Source organism: Acyrthosiphon pisum, chromosome A1 (assembly GCF_005508785.2).
Source record: "Acyrthosiphon pisum isolate AL4f chromosome A1, pea_aphid_22Mar2018_4r6ur, whole genome shotgun sequence".
NCBI lineage: Eukaryota > Metazoa > Arthropoda > Insecta > Hemiptera > Aphididae > Acyrthosiphon > Acyrthosiphon pisum.
In genome coordinates this window covers 87,122,671-87,148,623 of record NC_042494.1, presented here as the reverse complement: position 1 = coordinate 87,148,623, position 25,953 = coordinate 87,122,671, and the positions used below count along the sequence as shown (strand labels likewise).

Genomic DNA, 25,953 nt, shown 5'->3' with positions numbered 1-25,953 from the left:
GTCTAATTATTATAAAATAAAATAATGTCATTCTCATCAATCTAAAATGTTATTATTATGCAAAATATTTTGTAAATATAATATACATTATATTATAGTACTAGCAGACACGGAAATGCGTCCCTATTTATAGGTTTTTGTGATTATGCGAGCAGTATATTATCAGGTTATAAATAAAATAAAAAATTAGTTTCTAACAATAAACAGAGGAGAATAGCAAATAAATTCAAATATTTTTTTTAAATTAAAATGGAAGTATAATTGTTTTTTTTTCGCTTATTAGTCTAAATCAGTGGCTCAACATTTATAGGAATGGACCACTATTGTACATTTTCTACAACTTACTAATTTCCACTACTTAATTCCACTCTTCCACATCCCCACCATTAATTTCTTTATACCTAAATTATAACTAATACATACCCAACAAAATCAGCAATACAGTAAAATGTGCTGGAAAATTATTAAAATGTATTTGTTTAAAAAAACAATTCAAGTTTAGGGTATCAATATAGGTACCTAATTAAATAGTGTGACTTATTAGCACGAGATAAAAATTGTTTGACCGCTTGAGATGATTTCACGGGTCACTCGAGTTGAATCCGCGGACCACCGGACGTCTAAATGCACGAAAACACGAGCTGCTTTCGGAGCTCACAGAGATAGATATTAAGATGTAACAGATAGTCACTGGTACCAGGACCGCAGCAAGAAACGTGACGGCCACCGGCCGATCGCGGCCGGTCCCGACGGTATTGTGGAGACAGCTGTCTGCTGTGCTCAAACGATTGACGGTCGCATACACTCCTAGTAGGAATATAGATCAGCAGCTGACGAGAAACGTGTTCCGTCACGTCACGTCAGTCACGTCGGTCTCGTAGTCAGGTGGTGGGGGCTAATATTTTTTTGTTCCACGTAGGCGGACGGCCGAGCACTGTTGAACGGTTAATGAAAATAATCAACACGACAAAAACGCGTTTTCATTAATTATTTTATTATTTAATTAACGCCAATCGGAATAACCAATTAGTAATTTAACAGTTAATACATTTTTAGAATGACAGACAATAATAACAGTAAGGATATGAATAAAGAAGAATTTATAGTGTTAATATTATTGTAGTCATCATAGGCACGTAATTGTGGGTTGTTGTTGGCAATAATTGACATCATTAGTAGTACATTTTTAGCAGAGTTAGTTCGGCAAGATAATATGTAAAAAAAGTCTCGGGGTCTGATATTTCCAGGGACACGGTCATGAGATCTTCTATGACAGAAGAGACAGACTAAATGGATTAGCAGTAATTAATATCCATAAAGAAATGCCCATTGACATCGATGAAGTCATAAACAGATTTTCTCGACAAAAGCAAAGGTAAATCAAAATCGAAGATTAGTCAAAAGACTTTAACTTATAAATTTTTCATATTTTTCATATTTTAACGTTTGAAAATATATTATAACTTATATCATACATACTATGTATTTATATAGATATATTTTGTATTTCTGTAAATACAAATTAGTCCCTCCCTGCCATTTCATATTTATAGATCTGCCTATAAATCTGCCTATAAATCTGCCTATGAATCCCTGGACATCGATGCTAAGTCGTTCTAATAGATTGGGGATATCAATATTGTTTCATTGATTTATAAGCCCCAAATAAAGCGACAATTAGAGTTGATGCGTTACGATTTAAACCTTGAGTAATTAACTAATTAGCGTGTAACCATGAGGTCGATGTGCATTATTGAGACGGGAGCTACCAAAGCTTAGGAAATAATTTTGGACCCTATCGAGACATCGTATACTACGGTATAATTATAATTGAAAATCAATTCCCTTCGTCGTGGGAAAGGGGCAGGAGCTGTCTGGATTTATTTAATTATTAATAATACATTTAAGTATAGTACAATAATGTATTATTGTATTGGTATTTGTTATCAGTCGATAAAAAATATATTATATCGTTACAATTCGGGAAATGCTTTTTTGATTGTATTTGATTAGAGGGGCCACACAACATTTTTTTGGGGGGTAAAAAATAATTTATCGATAAAAAAAAAAATTTTAAATTTACGACAAATCGTTTTACAGGTAAATATGTACATGGTAAATGTACAGCATTCATATCTCTACAACATTATATGGACAAACTAATTTATGATGGTAATAATTTAAAAAAAAAAAAAACGTTTGTGTTTAAACCAATGTTATTTTTTTAACCGCGATTTATTAAGACGACAGTGGAAATTTTGAATATTGAAATTAATATGAACCTTATATAGTTATTTGCCGTCTGTTATACCAAGCCGAACCCCAGTGAAGACTGGTAGTGAGGAAACAATCATAACTATTTTACCAATATAGTTACGTCGCAATATTTGTAATGATTATATTCGCATCAATCATATCGTAGATTACCACGTTCACGGGCGCAAAAATTTAACGCGAAAATTATATTATTGTATAATTACTATCGAAATGTTGTGAGTACGTTTGCTTACACTGTCATACATATTTTATTTTAATTTCAAACAAGTGATTGGTGAAATAGAATATTAGGGCTATTGCTTATGAAAATAATATTATAATCGTCATCGCGTAAATAGTCAAAGACAAGGTTATACAATGCCGGAATCATAATATATTGTACCTACGACATGTATAAAAATGAAAAATAACAATAATAATAACAATGCTTGTTTTTCAACAAAATTGAATGATAGTCATAATTAATAAGCGGTACCTATAGTGTACTTAAAAATTAATGAGTTTCGTGTACATTTGTAATTACACATTACATGACACGAATTTTATGGGGTTTTGGCTTTTTGTTTTACTCTTTGTCCACTGTTATAATGTTGTTTGAACGCGATACTGTAATCCTTATCCTGGCGATGGTAACACCACGATTGTTCACTAGTCTTCGTAGTGTTATATTTTATAGTTTTTTTTCACTAAAGTATTTAAATCGTTCAAGGTAATTCTTATAATAATATAGTTCAGATAAAATTGATTAAAAAAAAAAAAAAACAATTAACAGCGATTAACAGTAGAAAATCAGAATAATATTATTATATATTGTTTTTTAAAAGATTCATAATACCTAAAAATGTAATCGAATTATACATATTTACTTTAATTTAAACACCGATACAATTTCAATAATTGTAGCACAGAACTATGTATTTGCATGTTAGGTATTATATTTTATTATAATTTACATTAATTTTAAGGTACCTATAATTATGAATATTTAGTCACGGGTATAATAATATTAATACTATTACCTACCATTGTGATAAAATGACGAAATAAATATTATGGATAGAATATGACTATTTTACTTTATTCGGTTAACAATAATTACACTTTAAATTATAATTACATTTTTCAACGTCACATGTCAGTTATATTTGTGTTTTTGTGATATAAACTGTCCACTATCCAGTTCTACTACAACATTATTGTTGTTAAGTAAGGTATACACGTACGATATAGTGTTTATTTAGTCGAATTAATTTTTTGTTGGACGGAAATAGTTTATGGTGTTTTTGGGAAACACCATACCGTAGATGTTCCGTTTGCGTTCCCCGGCTGGATTATTATCGGGTTTGGATGGACATTAGAACTTTCGGTAGTGTTTCCGGCTGGGAGGATTTGCATATCGCCCGAACAGCAACTGCTGTTGCCGTTGGCTGAGACATCGCCGAAATGATCGATCGTGACGCACGGGAGACAGTATCCGACCGGGAAGACGACCGGAGGAATGGATCCGGGAGATTGGACGTTACGGACGAAGGCGAGCAGCGCAGGCCTCGGTGTGTCGCTAAGCAGGCATGGGTTATTGGCCAAGTACGCTAGGAATGCCGTCAGCAGGGGCGCGGGCAATATGGGGATCAGACATGGTGACGTGTCAAGCGCGGACACCAGCGAGGCGACAGTGGAGGGCGTGAGCGCAGCCAGCGCGGACCCAGCGGCGACGGCGTCGAACAGCGCCGTGACGACTGGGGCTGGGAAGGCGCACAGGAACTTTGGCGACACTGTGCACAGTGCCTCTATGAAAGTGATGAGCGTGGAAGGCGACAGCGCCCGGAGCAGCGCTGGCATCGAGGACAGCATGGCCAAAAACTTGATTAGCGTGCACGACAGAATGGAACCAAGAACGGCGGGGGTTGAAGCGAAGAACAGGAGCAGGTCGTTCAAGACGGACAGAGGCATGGCGTTTAACAGGTTGAAGAACTTGACAAGCAATCCGATGAGACAGTCAAGGGCGGGAGGCGGCAGAGAGGCGAACGCGTGCTGCGAACTGAACGCTCCCAGAAGGGCCGTAGCCGTGGCCGGGGACATGGTGGACAGGACGCATGGCCGCTCCTCAGCGATCGACGCGAGTAGGTGGGCAATGGTGGTGTGTCGGAGAGATTCAAGTGCGGGCCGCGAACTCGCGACCGCCGCCACGAAGCACTGTAAAATGTTGGGCTGCAAATGTTGGATCAGATGCGGTGACGATGCCAGCTTGACCACGATCGTGTTGAGCGTGGGGCCAGACAAAACTTCGAGGACGCACGGTGACGAGGTGAGCCAGGCACAGCAACGAAGCGGTCGTGGTGACCCCGAGCTCGTAAACGATTTTAGCGTCGTTCAGCGGCTCCAGCAGAGTGCTCAAGGCCATGGCCGGTATGTCGCAATTCGACTTAGGGCAGACCGAAGATAGAAGCAAAATTATGGTAGACACGTTGACGTTTTGCGATGGCATCAGAGCCAGGTTTGTGCAGAGATCGGCAAGCGTGTGAGGTGGCATGACTTCGGCCGTTAACGCTGGCTGCGATAAAAGCAGGCCCATTAAGGTTTCGAGCCCACTGGCCGACATGGCGTCCATCAGGCACGATGACGTGGACAGGACGGTCACGAACACAGCTAGATATTCGGATGGGAGGCAGCCAACCACCGACTGGGTGCAGATCAACTTGAGCAGACCGGCCAGCACGTCTTCCGGTACGGTGCACAGAATACTCGGCGACGCTAAGTGCGTGGCCGCCAACAGGTGAATGATACTCTCGCGTGGCATCCCGACAAACCGGTTCGTCATGGCCGTCATCAGGTTGACCAATATCGGCGGTGACGCGGCTAGCAGCGCGGGTTCTTCGACAAACAGGTCTGTGAGGTTCGTCGCTTCCATCGACGTCAGACCGTCCATCATGACTTCCATGGACGTCAGGGGCTCCAAAAGCGCTACCGCGGTGGTAGCCAGTATCGAGCATGGCGCGACTGCGTAAAATGCCCGCAAAATCCGCACGAAGAAACCCACCGGCACGACCGTTCTGAAATGTGCGTCGGCTGACATCGAAATCACTAGGTTGGTCACGTCACAGGGTTCCAGGTTGCTTAGCATGACCGGTGACGTCAACAGATATTCCAAAAGGTCTTGTATAGTCCGGGGTTCGAAGGCAGACAACAGACACGGATACGTGGAGATAGCGGTCAACAGTTCACCCAGACACGCGGTGCTTAGACCGCGCTGCAGCACATCGAACGAACCGAATGATTTACATATGTTGCCGATGGTCTCTGGTGGCAACGAACACACCACGGACGGTGGCAGCCGAAGAATGGCGAAGATCATTTTGATCCTTAACTCCAACGGTAACATGAACGACGACGCATAAATCGATTCCAACAGGGCGCTCAAGGTCTCGATAGGCAACTGAGCTAAGAAGCAACGGGAATCGGTCAGGAAGCCCACCAAAACCTTTAAGTCAGCGGGTGTCAACGAAGTAATTATCGAGGCGTTGTTCACTCCCAGAAGCTCGGTGAACTTGTCTATCACACACGGTGGCATAGCGCAGAACACGGAGCCCGAAGTATGGCTTTCGATTTGTTTCATAAAGTTCAAAAGCGTCGTGAACGGGATTTCGGATATCAAGTCGGGCGTCGTCATCATCTGCGTCATCATGTTCATGTAACCGCTGTTCGGAATTGCCTGTAACGCGCTGGAAACCAATGTCATCGTTTCGAGTACGTTTACCAGCTGAGTTCCAGACATCGCGGATACCAGGTATGGGGAACGGCAGAAACACGACAGCAGTTTCGAAAGGTAAACGGTATCCAACGCCCTCAGCGAGAACACTGAATCGAGGAAAGACAGAAGTTTCTGAATGATTTCGAGTGAAATATTTTGCAGCGCACACCCGGTGCCGACTAAGGCGTGAACGAGATCGACGATGTCCGACGGTTGAATTGCGTTGAAAAGTGTACCGTTGGACACCACGTAGGTCACTGTCAGGTTCATGGAACTCGCCGTCAGTTCAGTCATAAAGCACTGGTTTTTGCTCAAGACGCCGATCAACTTGACGATCGCCTCGATCGACAGTGTGGTAGTCGTTGCGGGGGACGTGAACCGGATCACGTACGCTGACCGGACGCACGTGGGCACGTCACACATCAGACTGGGCGACGCACACGTTACGCCATAGAGCAGACCGATGATCGCGTCCACGGCGATGGTGGTCGCTTGGGACAGGACGATCAATAGTCGGACGAGCACGTCGGAGGGGCAGGTGGACAGCACGCCGGCCGGCGACCACGCAGCCAGCAGCAGAGCGACCGTGGCGGGGTCCATCGAGTTAATCGAGTATGGTGAACAGGTCAAGATGGCCATCAGGTGGGCTAGAGTCGCGGGCGGCAACCGGTAGGCGGACGTGGCGAAGGATGCCAGCAGAGCATCGACGAGGTTCTGCGGGACCATGGGTGACTTGGACAAAAGGCACAGTAAGTCGACGGCTCGCGTGCCGGATATGTTGTTGGCGAAGAAAGGCGACATTACTGTGATGTTCAGCAGTTCAAGGATGTCGGCGGTTGCCGTCGATCTGGCCAACGCGCGATCTGTGCACACTAACGTATCGATGAGGTTCGATGTTTCCACCGGCGTCAGACTGCTGAGCGCTGTCGGCGACAGCGCGAAGTGGATCAGCGACGCCCTGATTGCGGGCGACAACGCACACAGCGCGGCCGGCGGCACCTTGCTTAACAGACAGACGACCGTGGACGGCCGCATCGCTTCCACGATCTTCGGGCTCAGAATGGCGGCGGTGATCAGATCGCGGATCGTGTGGTCGGGCACGACTCTCATCAGACACGGCAGTGCGCACAGGGTGTCAAGCAGACACACCACGTTCGACGGTTCGATGGCGTTCAACAGTGACGGTCTGCGGACCAACTCTTTCAAAATGCAGCATAACGTCTGGGGCGGTAGACAGGACAGCGAATACGGTGCCGTAGGCAGAGCGTTTATCAGCAACACGATGGCGTGCACGCGCTCGGGTGGAGCCCGATCACCCGTGGCCGACAACAGGGCCAGTCGTGACGACGTCATGCCGCCGTACGGACAACAATCGGAAGAAGTCGACGGTGGATACTTGGTGGACGGTAATATCAAAATGGGCGCAGGGATTGTAGTGTTGTCCACGCAGTTGAAACCCTGAAACACACGAGGAAATTATTTTTTATTTTTTGTTATTATTTATGTGATTATTAACGCCTCTTCGGGCAAAGAGCGTACATAATGTTACAATAAACTAAAATAAAAAAAAAAAACCGTAAATAATAAAACATTAAGAACAGCATTTATAAAGTATTAAAATTAAATGGTACACGGCAGTTATTTCACTAAAACCTAGCCACAAACAACAAGGTTTAAATTTGTTATCAAAATGTACTAAAGTCATATTTATTAAAACTATATAATATGATTGTGACTGAAAATGTATGTAAAAAGTAGTCGTGGAACGATATAGTCCATTTTATAATACGTTGTTATAAGGCGAGTATGTTCCATAAATATTTAGATTTAAATTTGGTTTTCTATAATATGAATTTTTAAAATAGGTAAGTTATAACTAATGATATAAATAATTAAACATATAAAATGAGTACATAATTTAGATTTGAACTAAACGTTTTCATTAATTGACGAGGTTTTAATAATATTGTGTAACAATATTATTTTATTCAATTTTACAGTTTACTTTAAAATTTAAAATCTATTATAATTAACGAATCAAACTGAATATTGTCTATAATATAAAATGAATTACTACTACCTATAGAGTTGCTATAAGTACGTTATCTGCTAAAAAATATTGAAATTAAAAGATATTGACGTGAAAACAAAAATTATGTAATTATATCTACTGGGCACTACCTATATACACTTTTAGACCGATCGTTATGATTTGCCCTTCATTACGTCTCGAGTCTTAAAGATACACGCATAATAATGACAGCATAAAACATATTATACCCATGTGCATTGTGCACCCATTGATCAACTCCGATGCTGTCTACTGGCAATCATTATAATCGAACATTGTTAATCAATTATGACAACCGTCAATTACTGTTTGGCGTTAGTGAAAATAACATTTTATTCTTTTATATTCTAAAAAATAAAAATGACATGCAGTATAATATGTAGGTACCTACACCCGTTTTCAGGTATTGTTTTAGATTTTACCACAGTGTATAAAATAATTATTAAATAGTGCGTTGTCTCATATGAAACTGGTCAAACAGATATTATCATAGCAGAAATTAGAATTTATAAGTTTTTAATACACAAAATGGTTAGAAAAATGTATACAGAGTAAATACTAAGGAATTATATACAAAATAATATGGATTTTAAATAAATAAATGGTACAAGATGTTTTAAAATTAAAAAGTAATGTAAAATAATTTTAAGTTAATATTTAATACCTACCTATGAGATTTCGTGGAATTTTCCATTATTTTGAATGACCTTGGATGACTTAAGTCTTTGACATACAATAATTTATTGCTAATTATCCAAACAAAAAGGCTACATAGCTACATATTTATGAATAATAGGTAGGCACTCTTCTAAATTTAGTATTCGTGAAAACGTGCGAAGTTATCTATCACGAAGGACAAATAAGTCATTACACATATATTTGCCTACGTATATTTCCTTGTAATAGTTTTTATTTTCTTTACAATTAATAAGCATTTAAAAAAATATATTACACCTAAATAATGTTCATACCAATATTTTCCTTATCATCGGTAAGAACAATTAAATATTATATTAATGCGCAACAAATTTTTAATTATAATACTACCGCCAAATCGACACTTTAGGCACTAGGTCAATATATTAGTGTATTACCAGAACATCAAAATTTAATTTAATATTGACCTATAGCCAACAGTATAGGTACTGATGTAACTCGAGAGGCGTTCAACTCTCCACCGAAATTATCCATGTTTTGACGCTTTAATAAAATACAATATGTAATACGAACACCCACTCAATTTGTTCTATGAGAAAAATGTCTGGCAAAAATGAAAAAAAAATTCCTTCGAAAAAATTCAAGACACGTCAAGCAAAACTACCTAATCAGAGATGAAAATCGACTATAAAATAATATAGCTGCAATGGCGTTCACTTATCATGGGTTCGACTAACCTAACCCACGCGCTTATATAATATATTTTTTATAGTCACGCTCATTAATTCATTACAAATCGGTTGTACTGCATTATTGTGGAATTTTGTCAGCACGTATATATTATGTTGATGCAATATTATAACTAGATATTCAAAATATTTTATGGTTTTTTTTTTCGTTTTCTGACTAAGCCATCAATTGAAAGTACATTATATATTTTGGTTATCGATTGCTGTGAAGAGAAATTCGAATTTTATTTTAGGAATAGGTTTACTCTTTTTTTATGTTACTACACAATATTATATTAGATGCATAACAAACAATACAGTACCTAACTATCGTGATATAATCTAATTTATGATAAATGTGTATAGAATTTATTTAGTATTTTATTGAATTCACATTATAATACAAGATATACGTTTATAAGCTCAATATTTAAGGTATATAAAACATTTTTCAAAACGCGTAAGGCATATTTGTTTACCGATTGATTTGATGGGAAATTTGAATTTTATTTTAATAAAATATTCTTTTTTATGTGACAACACAATATATTAGATGCATAACAGACAACTGTATCGTACTATCCTGATTTAATCTAATTTATGATAAAATATGTATAAAGAATTTATTTAGTATCTTATTGAAATATTGAATACATATATTATATTATATAATATATACGTTTATAACCGAAATATTGAACGTAGGTATATATAAAACATTTTTAAAAAAACGCATTGATAGACATTATTTTTTTTTGTTAATTTAAATAGTCCTACAAATGAGTAACCTAACATTTTTAGGAGTCTATTTATTCCACGACGTAATATATTGTTTTAAGCGACCGGTTCCACATATAAGTAACATAATATTAGTTATAAATACGCACTGGTAGGTAGGTAGGTGCGCATATACCATACAGTAAACACTTCAGAACCGGAAATTAAATGCGCAAGACCACACGTCGTACTCGATCACGTGTAATAATATTTCGATTATAATAATAATTATCAGTATTAAGTGCCAATGAGCAACACGATCGAGATAAATGAATCATTCCCTAAATCCATAACGTTGTGCGATCACCGATAACAAAAAAACCTAAATATTATAGGCTATACCTGTAATAATATACCTATATAGTTAGGAGCTTTTTTAGTTATAGGGCGGTACCTGCAGCTAGTTTAAAATAAACTGAAAAATAGTCATTTTTTATGGGACGAATTATTATCAAAATATTAAGACTAATATTGCCACAGCTTATATTTTCCAAGTCTTTACCTAATATCAATATGTAAAGTATGTACAAATATAAAAAAATAATCATTAGGCAATAAACAATGTTGGGTAAACTAAAATATTTATTCATAAGACAAAATAATATAGGTTTAGGCTATGGACGCGTAATATTTACCTAGGATAACGAAGTGCATGTATATACAAGTACAAATAACACTCTACACGTTTAGGTAGGTACCTAATATGAATAATTATAATAATATTATACATTTTTAACCGTCTGCTGGACACGAGTTATAAAATCTTAAACAATAATATTGTGTAATATATATAACAATTTGCTCGGATTCACGATCTGTACGCCTTTAACTGTACTTGAATATTATTTTAGTGCGGCTGTTAAAACTCGTATCACATATATATTATTTTAAAATCGATAAAAATTGGTGGGCGCTCTTGCAAGATTTTAGTCAAAACATTATTTTAAAGTCAATTTTAATAATATGATCATCACTCACCTTTAGCTTCAACAGCAATAATATTGCCGCGCACGTGATTTCCGTTAATCTGTTCATTTTTATTGTACGCAATCGTTGGACCATTCATACATGAATGTCCAGGTTCGAGATTTGACATGTATTTATAAATAAAAATTCAAGCAGTTTGCGAATCTATAACGATAATGGCACTTATTGTCCGATAATGGTGAATAATTGTTGACGTAACCATGAGAAGTGTGTACAGCAATGATTTTTATCGTCAGTACGTCTATATAAACATCATCTATTCCTCGATAATACTTTATTACGCTAAAATCAGAGCAGAGCTTGAAACCGATATTTTATACCGATTTTGAATACCGGTTAAAACCGTTAAAAACCGAAATCGAAATTGGAAAAATTCAAAACTGCTATTCAAAACCAAAAACGAAATCAGAAAAAATAAATATTGGTATCCAAAATCGAAATCAAAATTGGAAAAAATAAATACCGATATTCGAAACCGAAATCGAAATCGGGAAATATAATATTTTCGGTTTCAAGCCCTCGATTAAAGAAAACTGCAAAATATTTATCGGTAAGCAATAAAAATAAATAAATGATAATATAATAATATGATCTACTACGCGGTTGTAGCTGAATTTTATTGTCGTGGCCTCTCGCGCGAGAGTGAATGTGTAGTTGACAAAGATTTTAAAATGTCGAAATAAACAAATACCTAAACGTCACACAGGCAGTAGGTATTGTAAGTTGTCTTCGTGTTGGTGTATCGGAAGAATGACGTCTGTTTTAGAAGGTTTTTAAACTATTGGCATAGTGTAGATATTTTAGTAGGTGCCCTCTACTTATACACACTTAACACTACCCATATAGGTAGTTGATATTATCAGAATAGCAATTTATTGCGTTTTTTTCAATTTTAATATGTATAGGTAACAATAATATTATTTATCACTAAAGTTACGTCTTGTCTTTTAGTAAAAACTCGGTCGTATAAATACTAAATTTTGTTAATGTCACTGGCTGGACATTTTTTTTGAAATCTAGTCATTACATCATATTTTATTTTATGAGTCTATTATGTATTTATATCGTATAGGTACACGTGTAAGTGTACTACTGCAGCAATAGCACTCTGTACTCGTGTACCAATCGCGCGAAAGCTGATGTCTTATTGTTATACTAAAAATAAATTTACTAAAACTATCCTCATGTCTATTTTTTGATTAAAATTTACAAATCATTAAAGGCTGGCGATTACACTGCACAAACACATATGTTCAGGTCAGTCATTAATGCCGAGCGATCTTTGGTATTTTTTTTCTCAGCTCATAATACTAATAATTATTTTACTGGAAAACATTTTAAACATTAAAATATAATCATAAAATAAAACTACTACAATCGATAAACCATAAATCAAATATAATATTATTGCACATCTGAGACGAACACGTCCTGCTATAGTTGACAATTGTTAAAGTTTTATAATAAATTAATCGTTTTTAGATTTTTATTGAAAATAGTGACAGTCCATCTCGGATCGAAGGCTAATTTATTAAAGCCTATGTCATTTTGTACGTTATGTGTTTGAGACACCGAAACCCAATCCTTAATGTGGACATCCGTCAGGACTTGTTTTTATAAGAAGTATATATAGAAATCTGATTTCTAAAGCGTTAAATAAAATGGCCTCTCTTACTTATGATAAAAAAAAAATCATTTAAGGTTAGTAATCAATATCGGCTGGTCTCGAGACAAATTCCAGGAAAACCGCTGGAAGATTGAAAAGGAATTGCAGAGAGCTCCCTAAACACCACTATAGGGGTGATGCCAACATTTGACAACTTCCACTATCCCGACTTCAATCAGATTTTATCATAATATCACATATTATTTCGTAATTTTGTAATGCTTATTATACTAATTACATAATTATATACATATATTAAAATATTATTTACAAATTGTCAATTTACTAGATGTGTTATTAATTTATTACAAATAAAAATATAAAGGAGGTTTCTGATACGATAACCCTAAGATCAAATGGGATAGATATTAATGCTGTTTATACGGAGAATTTTTGAATTTATTGTATTTTATTTAGTTGTTACGGTTAGTGCATACAAATACATATTATTTTTGTATGGTATATTTCGTCATTACACTCAAAATAACTCATAATATGCCTGAAAAAGAAAGTCTCCCTTATCCGTTCCGGGTCATTGTTAGCAAATAGATAAATAAATGGAAGATAACATGAACAAAACAATAGTCCGTGAGTTGTGATGGAATGAAGTAAAATTAAAAAAACAAAGCTGTCAAATGGGTTGAAATATTATAATATCTATAACGACTATAAGTTTGTTTTGTTGTAATAAACAGTAGAGGTTTTTTCTTTAACGAAATATTTAATCATATTATTATTTATACTAAATTACAATAATTTCATAATTGGAATTTTTTTTTGCGGTTTTGTGGGCCTTTCGAAATAATATGGTGACGAGCCTCAGCTGACTTGAGTTTCAACGTTCTTATTCAGCTGAATATGGTTTTAGTGGCGGTATTATACTACATTTGTTTTTACTATGTCATGTCTGTGATTACAAAAAAAAAAGGAATTATAATTTATTAGGCTTAAATTCAAAAAATACACTGCAGTCATCGATGCCTCACCGAGTACCTAACTATAACAATGGTTTTAGCGTATATGTATGATTATTTCGGTCAGAGATGAAAAAAGGATAAACCTATAATTGTCGCCACGTCTTAAATCTAACAATTTTATTGTTAGGTATTATTTACGCCATATTTTACTTTAAAAGTTTATTTTTCAATTTGTAAACATGAAAATAATATGTTTAAATAACATTATCTGTGAGTGAACAACATACACAACAAATTCGAACAAAGAGAAATATTATACATAATTATGTTTTCTTAATAATAAAATAAAACGTTAATTTGCTTATAAATTAATAAAAATAAAATGTTTTATTAAACAAATAGGTACGTCAATTCACATTATTACATTTAATTTAATTTAATTTTTCTGCTGTATGGTTTTTACATATATTTGAATTATTACCTATGTCCTATACATATTAATTTGTCACTTGACATTTTTTTTGAATATGAACCAAAATTCAAACATTTTTTGAAAATGATTATGCTAAACGTTTGTCATCACATATAAGTGAAACAATTGTCCTATATAGATCTCACGATTCAATATTATTATTATTATGGAAAACGCAGTACGAGCTATTAAATTATCTATAAGGTATTTAAAAATATGGAGGATCAAAATTATTATGTCAATTTCAGCATCTCACATACATGTTTTAAGGATCCTGGTTGCAATTTTCAAATTTTTGTAACGGAGTACGACATAAACGGTCCTTTTCAGGACCACTAACAACCAATAAGCACACTCAAAAAATATAAGACGCAGTTACAGATGTAATTGATTTTGATAAACCGCATTGGTTTGAAAATGTAAAAAAGCATCATAATTTATGAAGTTTAAAATTGTATGTGAGTAAAAAAGTTTTATACTCGGGAGGGTAATAATTATACATACCTAACGTTTAAAACAAAATATCTAATTTTAACACACATATACACTGTAAAACATATTTGGTCGAAGTAGTAAAATATAAAAAAAAATACATAAAATGTGTGGTAACAAACAACCAATCAACTTGGGGTGTAAATATTTCAACATACTATCATAACCACGTGATGTCTAAATTTAGGTACTTTCTGTTTTTTAAACGTTGCAATTTGCGAACTTATAGGATATTTGTGAATCAAAAAATTCACATCGATATTATGCACGTCAATTATCATACTGCGATCTGAATAATGGGTAGTATAATTATTTATGTCTAAATTGTTTAAAATAGTTACCTATCAATGATAAAAAAATATCAAAACACAATAATCCCAAGTCACAAAATGGTTTAGCTTTCACTTGGATTAATGTATAACGTTAAAAATCAGAGAAGTCACGTGACACATATATAATTTAAAATTTTACAAAAAGTGACTTTCGTGAGGCGTAGTGTCATTTTTAAATAATGTTTAATGTGTTGATTGATGACTTATCATATCTGAGGACATTTTTCATGTTAATACACTGACTAGAGATATAGGTCTTTACGTACTTTAATTTACGTCTATATTCTAAATATTTTCGATTATATTCGTTCACTATATTATATATTATTTTCAACGGACTATGATTATAGTAAATATATTAAATTACCATAATGCCCAAATAGATTTTCAGTGAGGTATGGTATAATAAATTGGTACCTACAGGTTGAGTAGGTATAAAAATTATTTTTAAAGCCTTTCGCATTATTAAATCAAATATTATTTTAGATTAGTAAGCTAGTAATACTAGTCATAATATGATAACTTATAGTTGAAATATAAATGACAATATGCTTTACTAACTTAGTTGAGATGTGAATAATAAAATAAAACCAATTTTATAGGTAACGAGTCATTACTAATGAGTAATGACGATGATTTATTGTCATATTTTACATAATATAACTTTTTTGTCTTAACAGAATAAATTTGTAATCTGTTATAAATAACATTTTTTTGACGTGTAAATGTTAAATGTTAGTAATATTGATAGCGCAGATACGTAGGTAGGTAGTAATGTTAGTTACAAACTAACAACAGCAAGCAGGGACCTTAGCGAGGACTGGAGGAAGGTTGCATGGACCGGGTGGTGGGTAGCACGGTGCTGGACATCCGTATGGCGACGGAATCAAAAACAATTGTGGTAGACCAACTGGGGTTTGGTAAACGATATCAGGTTTTTGGACATACAGACCGGGGTTGAAGAATACTTTTGGTAATGGCGCTGGTGGCAAAACGACCGGTGGAGTCGGTAATGGGGCTGGCAATGCGAAGAATATTTTGTTCGACTGTGGAGCTGGTGCGCACGTGATAGATTGTTCCTTAACTACGTTTCCATCGTTGATGACGATAGGTCCAGGTGCCGCACCCGGAAGTATGATTGGGGCGGGTGCTGGGCATTGGGTCAGCTTGACGACCAGATTAGGGGCTGGACCGGCGGGAACGACGATCGGTGCGCACTTTCCGGCTACTGAAGGTATTTGGATTATCAATGGTCCCGGTGCTGGTCCTGGAGCGATGACCTGAGGTGCCGGTGCGGGGACTGACAGGGTTGTAGCTACGGTTGGGGCTGGTCCATAAGCTGGTTTATATGGTGGAGCTACAGGGAGTGGGGTAAGGGGTGAGTAAGGTGCCGCAGCTTTAAGAGTAGCCAATAAAGATGCTAGTGCCGCTGGACTAATAGGTGGAGATGGAATGCATGGTGGGCATGGTGGGGCTGGAAGACATGTGGGTGGTAAGCATGGTGGGACTGGAAGACATGGGGGTGGACAGCATGGTGGGGCTGGAAGACATGGGAGTGGAAGGCATGGTGGGGCTGGAAGACATGGGAGTGGTAGGCACGGTGGGGCAGGAAGACATGGGAGTGGAAGGCATGGAGGAGCTAATGGTGGTGCGTAGCAAGGTAATGGACATCCACCACATGGTACTGCTTCGACCTTATTATGATTGAAAAACAAGTATATTAGTTCGCTGTCGAATAAGATGTACTCAATAACAATTTAATAGCTTACCTTAGCCAAACAAACCACCGCCAAAGCGGCTACAAATCCAAAACTATTCATATTTTATGATATTACTGAATGACAATACCTATTAATGATTCTCATTAAACATTAGTACCTAGATATTGGCTTTTATATACATGAAAAATGTTTGTGTTTTCCACACTTCCACGTTCCTTTAATCTGATTGTCAGTGTTTATTAATTGATACGGTCGATAGAATCGACGGTATATTATTGTTCGTTACAAAAAACATGACCAGTAATTATCCAATAGATTGCAACGTTTTAAAACCATTTTAGAACTATCATGCTTTTATTATTTTACAATCGTATAAGTAGCAATATGGGATTATTACGTTTATAAATAAAATACCATGGCACTTTAATTGCAATAGTTAGTTTTCGAATTCAGTGTTTTTCCGGTCTTTATTCGATATTTTTTCTAGAGATCATAATTATTTATAAATAAATGAATTAGTAGCAACAATGTATATGTCAGTTGTAGGCGTTAAATAAATTTAAATTAACGCTTTGTTTTGCCAATACAATATAATATCATATTATATTTTATGACATACCTACCTAAATAGTATCTACATGGAATTTATAATTTATTTGGTATAGTATTAGTATAAATAATAATATTACAGGTAAATTAACATTTATCTTACTGGGTTACTATTGAGTTTGACTAAAGATATGCTGAGTACAATTATTTCCACACGATCAGTACGGTGAAGATAATATCATAATACATTTTTATTAAAAAAATGTGCAGTATTCTTTATTATTTCAACTCGAAAAATATATGCACTCAAGAAAAATGAAGCTCAGATTTTATCGAAACGGAAAATGTATGTATAAAAGCTAATGCTTCCTTAGTACTTACGTATAATTTTTTTTATGATTTTATCGAAAACTACTGAAAAATCAAAAAATGACTAGGTACCTTCCTTAATGTAATCTCGTATTAATTTAAAAATTAAATGAGTAAATGAGTGATGCATGCAATATTTTTCGAATGTTAAACGGCCGAAAAAAATGTTTCATGAAAAACCAGCCACAAATTGTTGCTCAATCAAGTTGTTTAAAATTTGGTTCGACTGTTTATGGTAAGTATACCTAACTTTGTGACTTTTTTGTTTACCCAATAATTAGAGCTAAATTATTTTTTTATTTTAGTTTCCATTTTGGGAGTTTAGATTTGCCATCAAAAATCATTGAAGGAGATAATAATTAATTACTAAATTTATCATTAAAATATGGAAATACTGAACTTACAATTATCATCAGACAATAGTACAGAATTAGTCTTATCTTATCAATGGCTAATCTATATGTTCCAAAACAAACAAAATTGTTAAACAACAGCTGATAGCACTTATCCAATCGGTTATAGGAAACGTGCTGGTGTGGATAACAAAACATGAATGTTTTCGGTATAAAAGCCTAACCGGATAAATGGTTTGTACGCATTATTCGCCGTCGTTTTAACGGTTCACTCGTTACAAAATGATGTCGTTAAGAGCCGCCGCAGCTTTGACGGTTATTTGTTTGGCCATGGTAAGGAATAGTATAATATCATATATTTTAATGTGGTAGAAAAAAACAATAACAAAACAATATTATTTTATTTTATGTTAATAAGGTCTTGGCTGACTGTACAAACATCCCAGAAACACTATCGCCGTTCCCGGATAATCCATTGACCAGTCCATTTACGGATGCCTGCAAAAACATTGACTTTTCGCAATCATTCCCTTTGCCCCAGCTCAAGGAATTTCCGTGCTCAATTGTACCTCCCGCCTTATCTACTTTTTTCTCTCCTCCTTTTTCTCAACTAAACTGCTTTTCGTCGGGACCAATTCCAGACGCAACAGAAACACCTGCCGAAGAGTTGACTTCCTAAACTCGTCTACAACAGACATACCTCGACCTAATAATGAGCGCTACACCAATTTTGACCATCAAGTTTATAATATAATAATATTAACTTAAGCATTGACAATTACATATTTTAACCGATTCTTATTTATACTTTACGTAGCTATATGTGCATATTTTTTTATTAGCTTAATAAATTACATTCTAGAACACATATTGTATTGAATTTATTATAAATATGTGCATTATTGTTATTTCATACAAATCATTTTGATAAATAATGAAAATACCAGTAAACTAATTAAATGAATCAATCGTTCGCGTAAACTCGTGAAATTTGACAATACTTTTTTTCATAAGACATTATATACAGGTTGTAAATTATTGTAATATGCTAGGGGTGGTATCATCAGTTCTACGATTTATCAATTATTTGTGACTGTTTTGAATTCAATATTTCATCGCTAAATTGCACACACTTGTCGTAACTCGTAATATTTATATAGAGTTTACAATATTATACAAACTCCTAACAAAATTAAACTATACATTTAATATAAATATTTAAAAAAAAAACCGTAAAGTAGCCACTCTATACTGTACAGTTCTTACAGTTTTACTCGTAGTTAAGTAGGCACACGTTTACGGGTCAAATTTTAATTCAATGATAAATCACCGACTTCGATGAAAAACGTTTCTGAGCGAGGATGGTTTACATTGGTCCCCCCTCCATCCAATCATTTTAAAAAGTAGAGAATCTAAAATTGTGAAATCTTAAGAGTAACAAATAGATCCAATTAGCTACCAGAACCTCCACCTAAAGTTGATGATCAAAGTATTTAATCTACTGGAAAAAAGTCTTCAGACAAAAAAAAAACAACACATTATTGTAAAATGACTGTCGTAACAATCAAAATCTAAAATAGAGAATTCGGATATTTAAGTTATGTATACAATATAAATACATTAGTGTAATAGTGTCTATAGAGATCGCGGCCAATGTCTATATATTTACACGATAGCTCAAAAAAAAAAAAAAAATTAACGAATATAAGATACAAGGAATATGAAATCTATTATTTTATTGAAAAATCAATATACCTACCTCTAATCTTATAATAATTCTGTTTAATTTTACTCTAACCAGTAACATACATACAAAACCAAAATTCACAAGTTACAACATTAAAAAACTCTGTTGATCAAGAAGTCACATTTACAAATATATGATTTCAAAGTATATAACTTAAGTTTACTTATATTATTGTCATATTACCATAGTTCGAAAGACTTTTATTAGGTACTGAAAATACTTTATATACTACAATGTTATAACGTACTTACTACTATATATATATTTTTTTTTATTATGATTGTCGACCGTCGACCGACGTCATCTATTATGCATGAATTGAGTAGATAATTTATTTACCTAATTTTTTATAGAACACTACAAATCTTAGAAAAAATGCCGGAAAAATATGTTTTGAAAATTTAATTCGTAAATGTTATACAAGCATTATGTACGTAATACATACATAGGAAACTATTATCATACACAGTTATATTATTATGTACCTACCTAAATTATAATAATATTAGAGATATTGATTTAAATTAAGTACAAGGTATAATAGGTCTTGATGGATGTAAATTCGGTACACATATTATATAATTTTGAAAATCTAATAAATTCAATGGGTGGATACCATATCATTCGGTTTTATTATGTTTGAAATGTTTACTTCTAAGACTTATGCAGTTTTATAACGTATATACACAACCACAGTGTCAATGACCGTTAAAATATTTTTAAAAAAATCACAATCGTTTCGGAGTTTACCAGCAGCTATGTTTTCGTATAAATGTTTTTGGATGTATAAAGAAACACAAAACAATTGCTTAAAAAAGCAATAGGAACTACAGAGTTCTTATAAACAGACTGCTGTACCAGACGAATAGTATAGAGTGACATGGGAAACAACATTGTTATGACTTAAAAATAGGACTAAAGTAGTAGTCATAACAGTACATTTCAAAGGAAGAAAAAAAAAGATATAGATGGTAAATTTTAATAAATCTCGGAGGATTTTTAAATTTGTTAATTCTCTTTATTTTAACTATTATAAATGTATATTATTATTGATTGAAATAAAATAAAATTTGTAATATTATACATAACTATCCATATAGTTACTACTGCAGCACAGCGCGGCGTAGGTATGCATTTGACTATTTAAATGTAACACTTTAAGATAATTTATACATTATATTTATATTAGATATTAATATATTATGGTATATTATTTGTAGATAAACATATTATTGTCTAAAATGTATACTGAAAATTTTTTCTTAAGCTTAATATTTTCTTTAAAAATTACTACCTACTGACTACTTGTAATAAAAAAATTGTCTTTTGAAAATCAAAAAAAGTATTTGATTGAACAAAATTAGTTTTATGTTGTAGTTGAATTATGATTCTCAAATCTAACATACACTGCCAGCATAGTTGGGAGATAACTGAAGATGTGTCCTTGAAAAATATATTCCATAAAATAGTCTCTGATTTTGTTTTTAAAAATGAAATTTATGATTTATAGTTAACTACCTACATATAGGGTAGGTATTATAATATAGTGCAGGTACTAATAGTAAAAATTCGATATAATGTAAAATTATTTAATACTTCCAAACAAAATATTTTCAGCCATACGTTTTTGGAAAAAGTATAATTTATAATTACAGTATACAATTTATTTCTTGGCAAAGAAGTATAATGAGTGAATAATATATTTAGACATTTAGTATTTATATATATATATATATATTATATATTTATGTATATAGGTTAGGTATACATTTATAAGCAGCTATTTGATTGTATTAATCCTTGAAATCGTAAGAATGGCACGACGATTAATTTATTATTATTTTTCAAATGCAAACTGTTGTTAATTTGTTTTTGTTTATTTTATTAGGTTTATTATTATAAAAGTCGGCTTAATATATTTTCGTATCATTACAAGAATCAAATCAATTGTTAATAATAAACATAAAAAGATTGGTACACAATTTTTCAAAACAACATTATTGCTATCTTATCTATATTAACCGGGCCTCAGTCGTCCAAAGATATACTCGACGATGTTCCAGTTATTGATATATTGTCGCACTCGTTTACGGTTGCATCACGTACAACGGTCTTGCACTCGTGAAATCTTCTTCAATTATCACTTCATTATATTCAATGAATTCCAAATTACATATATAAGGAAGTGTGAATCCCATTATGAGTACATTAAGATTCGTTATCCAGTCAAGTCTTGGAATGAAGTGGTCGACTTTAGTTGCCTGCTTGATTGTGTGCCTCTTGGATCTTAAGGTAATTATATCACTATGACATTATTTTAGAGCTATCTGAACATAAACAATAAATGTACTTCAATTTGCATTCATATTGTATTATAGGTACATATTTTTTTGTAAATACTATAAAATAAACAACAGTTGATAACAAATCAATTATTAATTAATTTTGTCAAGCATTAATATTATATATACAATTAGTTCTCTGATTAGAATTGAATCTTAAAATTAAATATTGAAAATTGTTTTTATCTTTTATATTAGGGTACCGATGGGATTTCCGCGGTTCCTTGTTCCCAAGCAGGCTCAGATTTACAAGGCAGCTTTGTAAACGTGGATCAGTCTCCAGTCTGCTCCTCGCAATTAGCTCCCCTGTTAACAAATTTGTGTTCGACGTCAACACTAAAAGCTCTACCCTCTTCAGCGCTCTTATCAATCGTCAACACACTGACAGCAACACCCGAGCTCTTCAAAACTTTGCCACCTCCTACGCTAATAGCCCTGTTGAGTGCCGTCTCGTCGTCGCAGACGGTGCTAAGTGAACTGTCACCAATTTCTGTTCTCGTCTTGCTCGCCGCTGTCTCTTCGGCCAGCCCTACGTCAATTTCCTGTGTACCACGAGACGTGCTGTTTCCATTGTTGAAGACGTTATCCTCTTCTGGTCTACTGCCGCCGATTGGCTCTGTGAAACCAGACACAGTTTTCACTCAACTACCGCCCTTGCCACCACCAGCGCCACAAGTCATAGTTCCTGGTCCGGCCCTAGGACCCATGTACATAAATCTACCAAAAAAATCGCCAAGACCCCCACCCATCATCGTACCGACTGGACCCCCACCATCCATCGTCGTGTCCATCCCACAACCGTATCCAGCACCACCACCTTTAATCATGCCTTACGGTACCCCTGGACCGATAGTGATTAATGAAGGACTTAACACTGATCCTCCATCCACTCAAACTGAAGCATTACCCGCCCCCGAATCGCAAAAAATATTTTTTACCACACATCCGTCTAAAGCATGTCTCAACTCGATCAACAGAAGACTATCCCCACAAGACTATTATCAATCACAATTTGAAATTCCAAAAGTGTATGCATTGCCACCCGGTGTTTTACCTACCCAATATTTCCAGATGGCTAGAAAAGGCGCCTAAAATGAATATGTTTTTAATATTTAAAATCGTTTGTAAATCGTAACCAAGTTAATAAATCGTGAAAAATGTTTATTAAAGAAATGTTTATTTATTACTAATTACCTGTACAACCCGACTTTTCCAAGGAAAAAATTAACAATTATAAAATACATCAATTATTGAGCATATCGGTGTAGGTGTACTTGCTTTGTGAACTAATTCGACTGAGATGAGTAATCAACTTGTCGCGGACTGAATACATAGTACTTGATATCTTTTCAAACGTGGCATCTTTTCAAATAAATGTAATAAATAGTGTATTTTAGCTGTATTCACAGGGGAGAGGAGAGGGATGAAACTAATTTTTAGATTCTGTTCGGAGCGGGGAAGCTAGTGATTTTACAATGGTGTTTATTTTTTATTTTTTTTATATCCTGTATACAAAATGTCTACCAGAAGAAGTGATTTGATTTCAACATATTATAGTACCTTATTTTTTAGCAAATTGGATCAAGATGGTACTTTAGAGAGGTCATTTTTCGATTTTATCAATAGTTATTTAATGCCACGCAATATATATATTTTAATATGATGACAAATATAAATAAGTATCCAATGGATAAATCGCAATAAATCCCCGATATTTGCAAAACGACTATTAATATAAGTATTAAATTAATTATGAAATTTACGACTGGTTAATGTTTTCTATTTCATTGGTTTTATTTAAGATAATTGCCTGGGACAGAAACCAGTTATAGGAAAACCGGTTAAGAACGGTTAATAATCGGTTTTTATGATTTATCTTGATTGTACCTAACCAGAGCGGGAGCAATAAAACAAAAGAGTGGTTTTCACTTTTCAAGTCCGAGATTGAAACCTTTGATTATTTGAACGGTAACCAAAACCAAAACAGTTTTTTTTTTTTGCTTTGTGGTTAACCGGTTTTTAAATTAAACGATTATGATACCTATGTTATTTAATATTTTAGAAATATCCGAACATAAAACAAGAATTTAAATTTTGTGAATGATTAGATAATAAAATTCTCAGTAGATATAATAAATATAAATTGAATTTCACTTATATTTTGTTATTTATATACTACTAGCTGATCCCGTGCACTTCGTTGCTCGTTAAATTTACCAACTCTATATGACTCAAACTTTGTTCAATTCGTTATTTAATATTCGGTGTAGGTATGGTGTTCAAAATGTATCTTAACTTTTCCGTGGCCCGGAATAAATATTCTGATTCGCAGCAGTACACCTACCTATATAATAATTTAGCAGGTAGGCAATCTACCTGTGGTATATCGCGGACCCCGTGCTGTTTGTACGTAAGTGTATAATTTAACTCTGAAGTATCAAAGTTATACCAAGTTTGTAGTATTCCACATACGGTGTTTTGTGAACACCGTTTGTTATGTACTTGCAGGTACTAGCCACAAGATTAAGATTCTGAATTTCCCAAAATATTTAATATTTGGAGCTTAATGACGCGACGTAGTCGCATGGATTAGCACTCTTTAAAAGACAATGATAACAAATAATAGATAAGTGAAAAGTTTTCTTAAGGCACTGATCTAAAACTTATTGCTGGTAGTCCGGCATTGGATGTAATGTTACATAATACACTATAACTGCAGTAATATAATATTATGTAAATTAAAATAAATTAAATTAAACATGGACATTGGGTATAATATAATATTTACAAATAATTACAAGGAGTCTATTATACATTTGCAGTTAATAGAAAACCTAATATTATTGAAAATTCATAATATTTAATTAGGTACTGCATATTATACATAACTAAAATAGCTATTAATTGTAGTTATAAGTATTATTACGTATTTAACAACTTTTAGTAATCAAGCAACTCATATGCTTAATATTTTGAAAAAAATGTAATCATTTTTTACACACTTTTCTTAAGTTCACTTACACGTCTGTCTGTAATCAAATCTTGCGCGCTCGATTTGAGGCACTTTTTGACGATGAAAAATTCTGAAAATTGGTATAGACTTTGGTCATGGATGACAATACAATAGTCCGTTGTCATTTTGGGACCCGGACCTCCAGGTCGTCGATGACGGCTGTGAAAAGTCATCTCCAAGGAAGTACAAGTACGAAGGGTTTCTCTGGGTCAAGGTGGGTTTCTTTGGGGTTTTCGGGGTCGCTAAAACCGAGTTTGAGGTCTAACAAATGCCCCGAAGTCCCCGGCATCCCCTCCTACACGAATTCTGCAGTGCAGGTACAGCTAAGATTGTAAATATTTTAATTATCACACGCAGTATATCTAGTCACATAACTATTTGTTTATTTTGTACGCATGGTCGCTGTTGCCGTCGCGAACACACTGTGTAATTATTATTGCACGAATATTATCGACGTCGCTGAACAATCCATTATCATTGGACGGGATCAGCAACTACTACTGTGAACCCACTCACTTGGATACTTTATAATTATATTCTTTTAGTTTGAGCTTACTTTAGAGTCACCATTGTGTTTAAAGGGGAATGTGTCGTCGCTTCTTCAAAAAAAAAACGGGGGAAAAAAAAAAAAAATTTTTTAAAAACAAACTTTCCTAAAAAAACATATTTAAAAAAAAATATATTAAAAAAACAAAAAATTAATGAAAAATTTGTTGATGAAAAATTTTAAAGTGG

The 25,953-nt window shown here is 34.4% G+C and overlaps 4 protein-coding genes across 4 annotated transcripts; 2 read left to right on the top strand and 2 right to left on the bottom strand.

Moving 5' to 3' along the window:
* Positions 1-4,409: 4,409 nt before the first annotated feature.
* LOC107883847 lies at positions 4,410-11,397 on the bottom strand. The gene is made up of 2 exons (XM_016804717.2): positions 11,237-11,397; positions 4,410-7,483 (listed from the first exon to the last, which is right to left on the bottom strand). Exons 1-2 carry the CDS (start codon positions 11,318-11,320, stop codon positions 4,430-4,432), a joined length of 3,138 nt encoding a protein of 1,045 aa, XP_016660206.1. The 5' UTR covers positions 11,321-11,397; the 3' UTR covers positions 4,410-4,429.
* A 4,321-nt stretch (positions 11,398-15,718) lies between these two features.
* LOC100570532 (vegetative cell wall protein gp1) lies at positions 15,719-17,003 on the bottom strand. Its single transcript, XM_003244756.2, has 2 exons — positions 16,894-17,003; positions 15,719-16,818 (listed from the first exon to the last, which is right to left on the bottom strand). The coding sequence occupies exons 1-2, from the start codon at positions 16,942-16,944 to the stop codon at positions 15,913-15,915; spliced, it is 957 nt and encodes a 318-aa protein (XP_003244804.1). The 5' UTR covers positions 16,945-17,003; the 3' UTR covers positions 15,719-15,912.
* Positions 17,004-17,260: 257 nt separating this feature from the next.
* Positions 17,261-18,984, top strand: LOC100570629. The gene is made up of 4 exons (XM_003244757.3): positions 17,261-17,740; positions 17,832-17,998; positions 18,069-18,449; positions 18,535-18,984. The coding sequence occupies exons 3-4, from the start codon at positions 18,399-18,401 to the stop codon at positions 18,793-18,795; spliced, it is 312 nt and encodes a 103-aa protein (XP_003244805.1). The 5' UTR covers positions 17,261-17,740; positions 17,832-17,998; positions 18,069-18,398; the 3' UTR covers positions 18,796-18,984.
* A 2,940-nt stretch (positions 18,985-21,924) lies between these two features.
* On the top strand, positions 21,925-23,378 carry LOC100570720 (leucine-rich repeat extensin-like protein 3). Its single transcript, XM_003244758.3, has 2 exons — positions 21,925-22,155; positions 22,404-23,378. Exons 1-2 carry the CDS (start codon positions 22,063-22,065, stop codon positions 23,295-23,297), a joined length of 987 nt encoding a protein of 328 aa, XP_003244806.2. The 5' UTR covers positions 21,925-22,062; the 3' UTR covers positions 23,298-23,378.
* The last annotated feature ends 2,575 nt before the right edge of the window (positions 23,379-25,953 follow it).

Excerpts from the sequence above, each read along its gene's own strand:
- LOC107883847 (XM_016804717.2), bottom strand. The coding sequence starts at position 11,320 with ATGGTCCAACGATTGCGTACAATAAAAATGAACAGATTAACGGAAATC. Across the intron at positions 7,484-11,236 it reads TATTGCTGTTGAAGCTAAAG|GGTTTCAACTGCGTGGACAA; the intron begins GTGAGTGATGAT and ends CGTGTGTTTCAG.
- LOC100570629 (XM_003244757.3), top strand. The coding sequence starts at position 18,399 with ATGATGTCGTTAAGAGCCGCCGCAGCTTTGACGGTTATTTGTTTGGCC. Across the intron at positions 18,450-18,534 it reads CGGTTATTTGTTTGGCCATG|GTCTTGGCTGACTGTACAAA; the intron begins GTAAGGAATAGT and ends TATGTTAATAAG.
- LOC100570720 (XM_003244758.3), top strand. The coding sequence starts at position 22,063 with ATGAGTACATTAAGATTCGTTATCCAGTCAAGTCTTGGAATGAAGTGG. Across the intron at positions 22,156-22,403 it reads TGTGCCTCTTGGATCTTAAG|GGTACCGATGGGATTTCCGC; the intron begins GTAATTATATCA and ends CTTTTATATTAG.
- LOC100570532 (XM_003244756.2), bottom strand. The coding sequence starts at position 16,944 with ATGAATAGTTTTGGATTTGTAGCCGCTTTGGCGGTGGTTTGTTTGGCT. Across the intron at positions 16,819-16,893 it reads CGGTGGTTTGTTTGGCTAAG|GTCGAAGCAGTACCATGTGG; the intron begins GTAAGCTATTAA and ends AATCATAATAAG.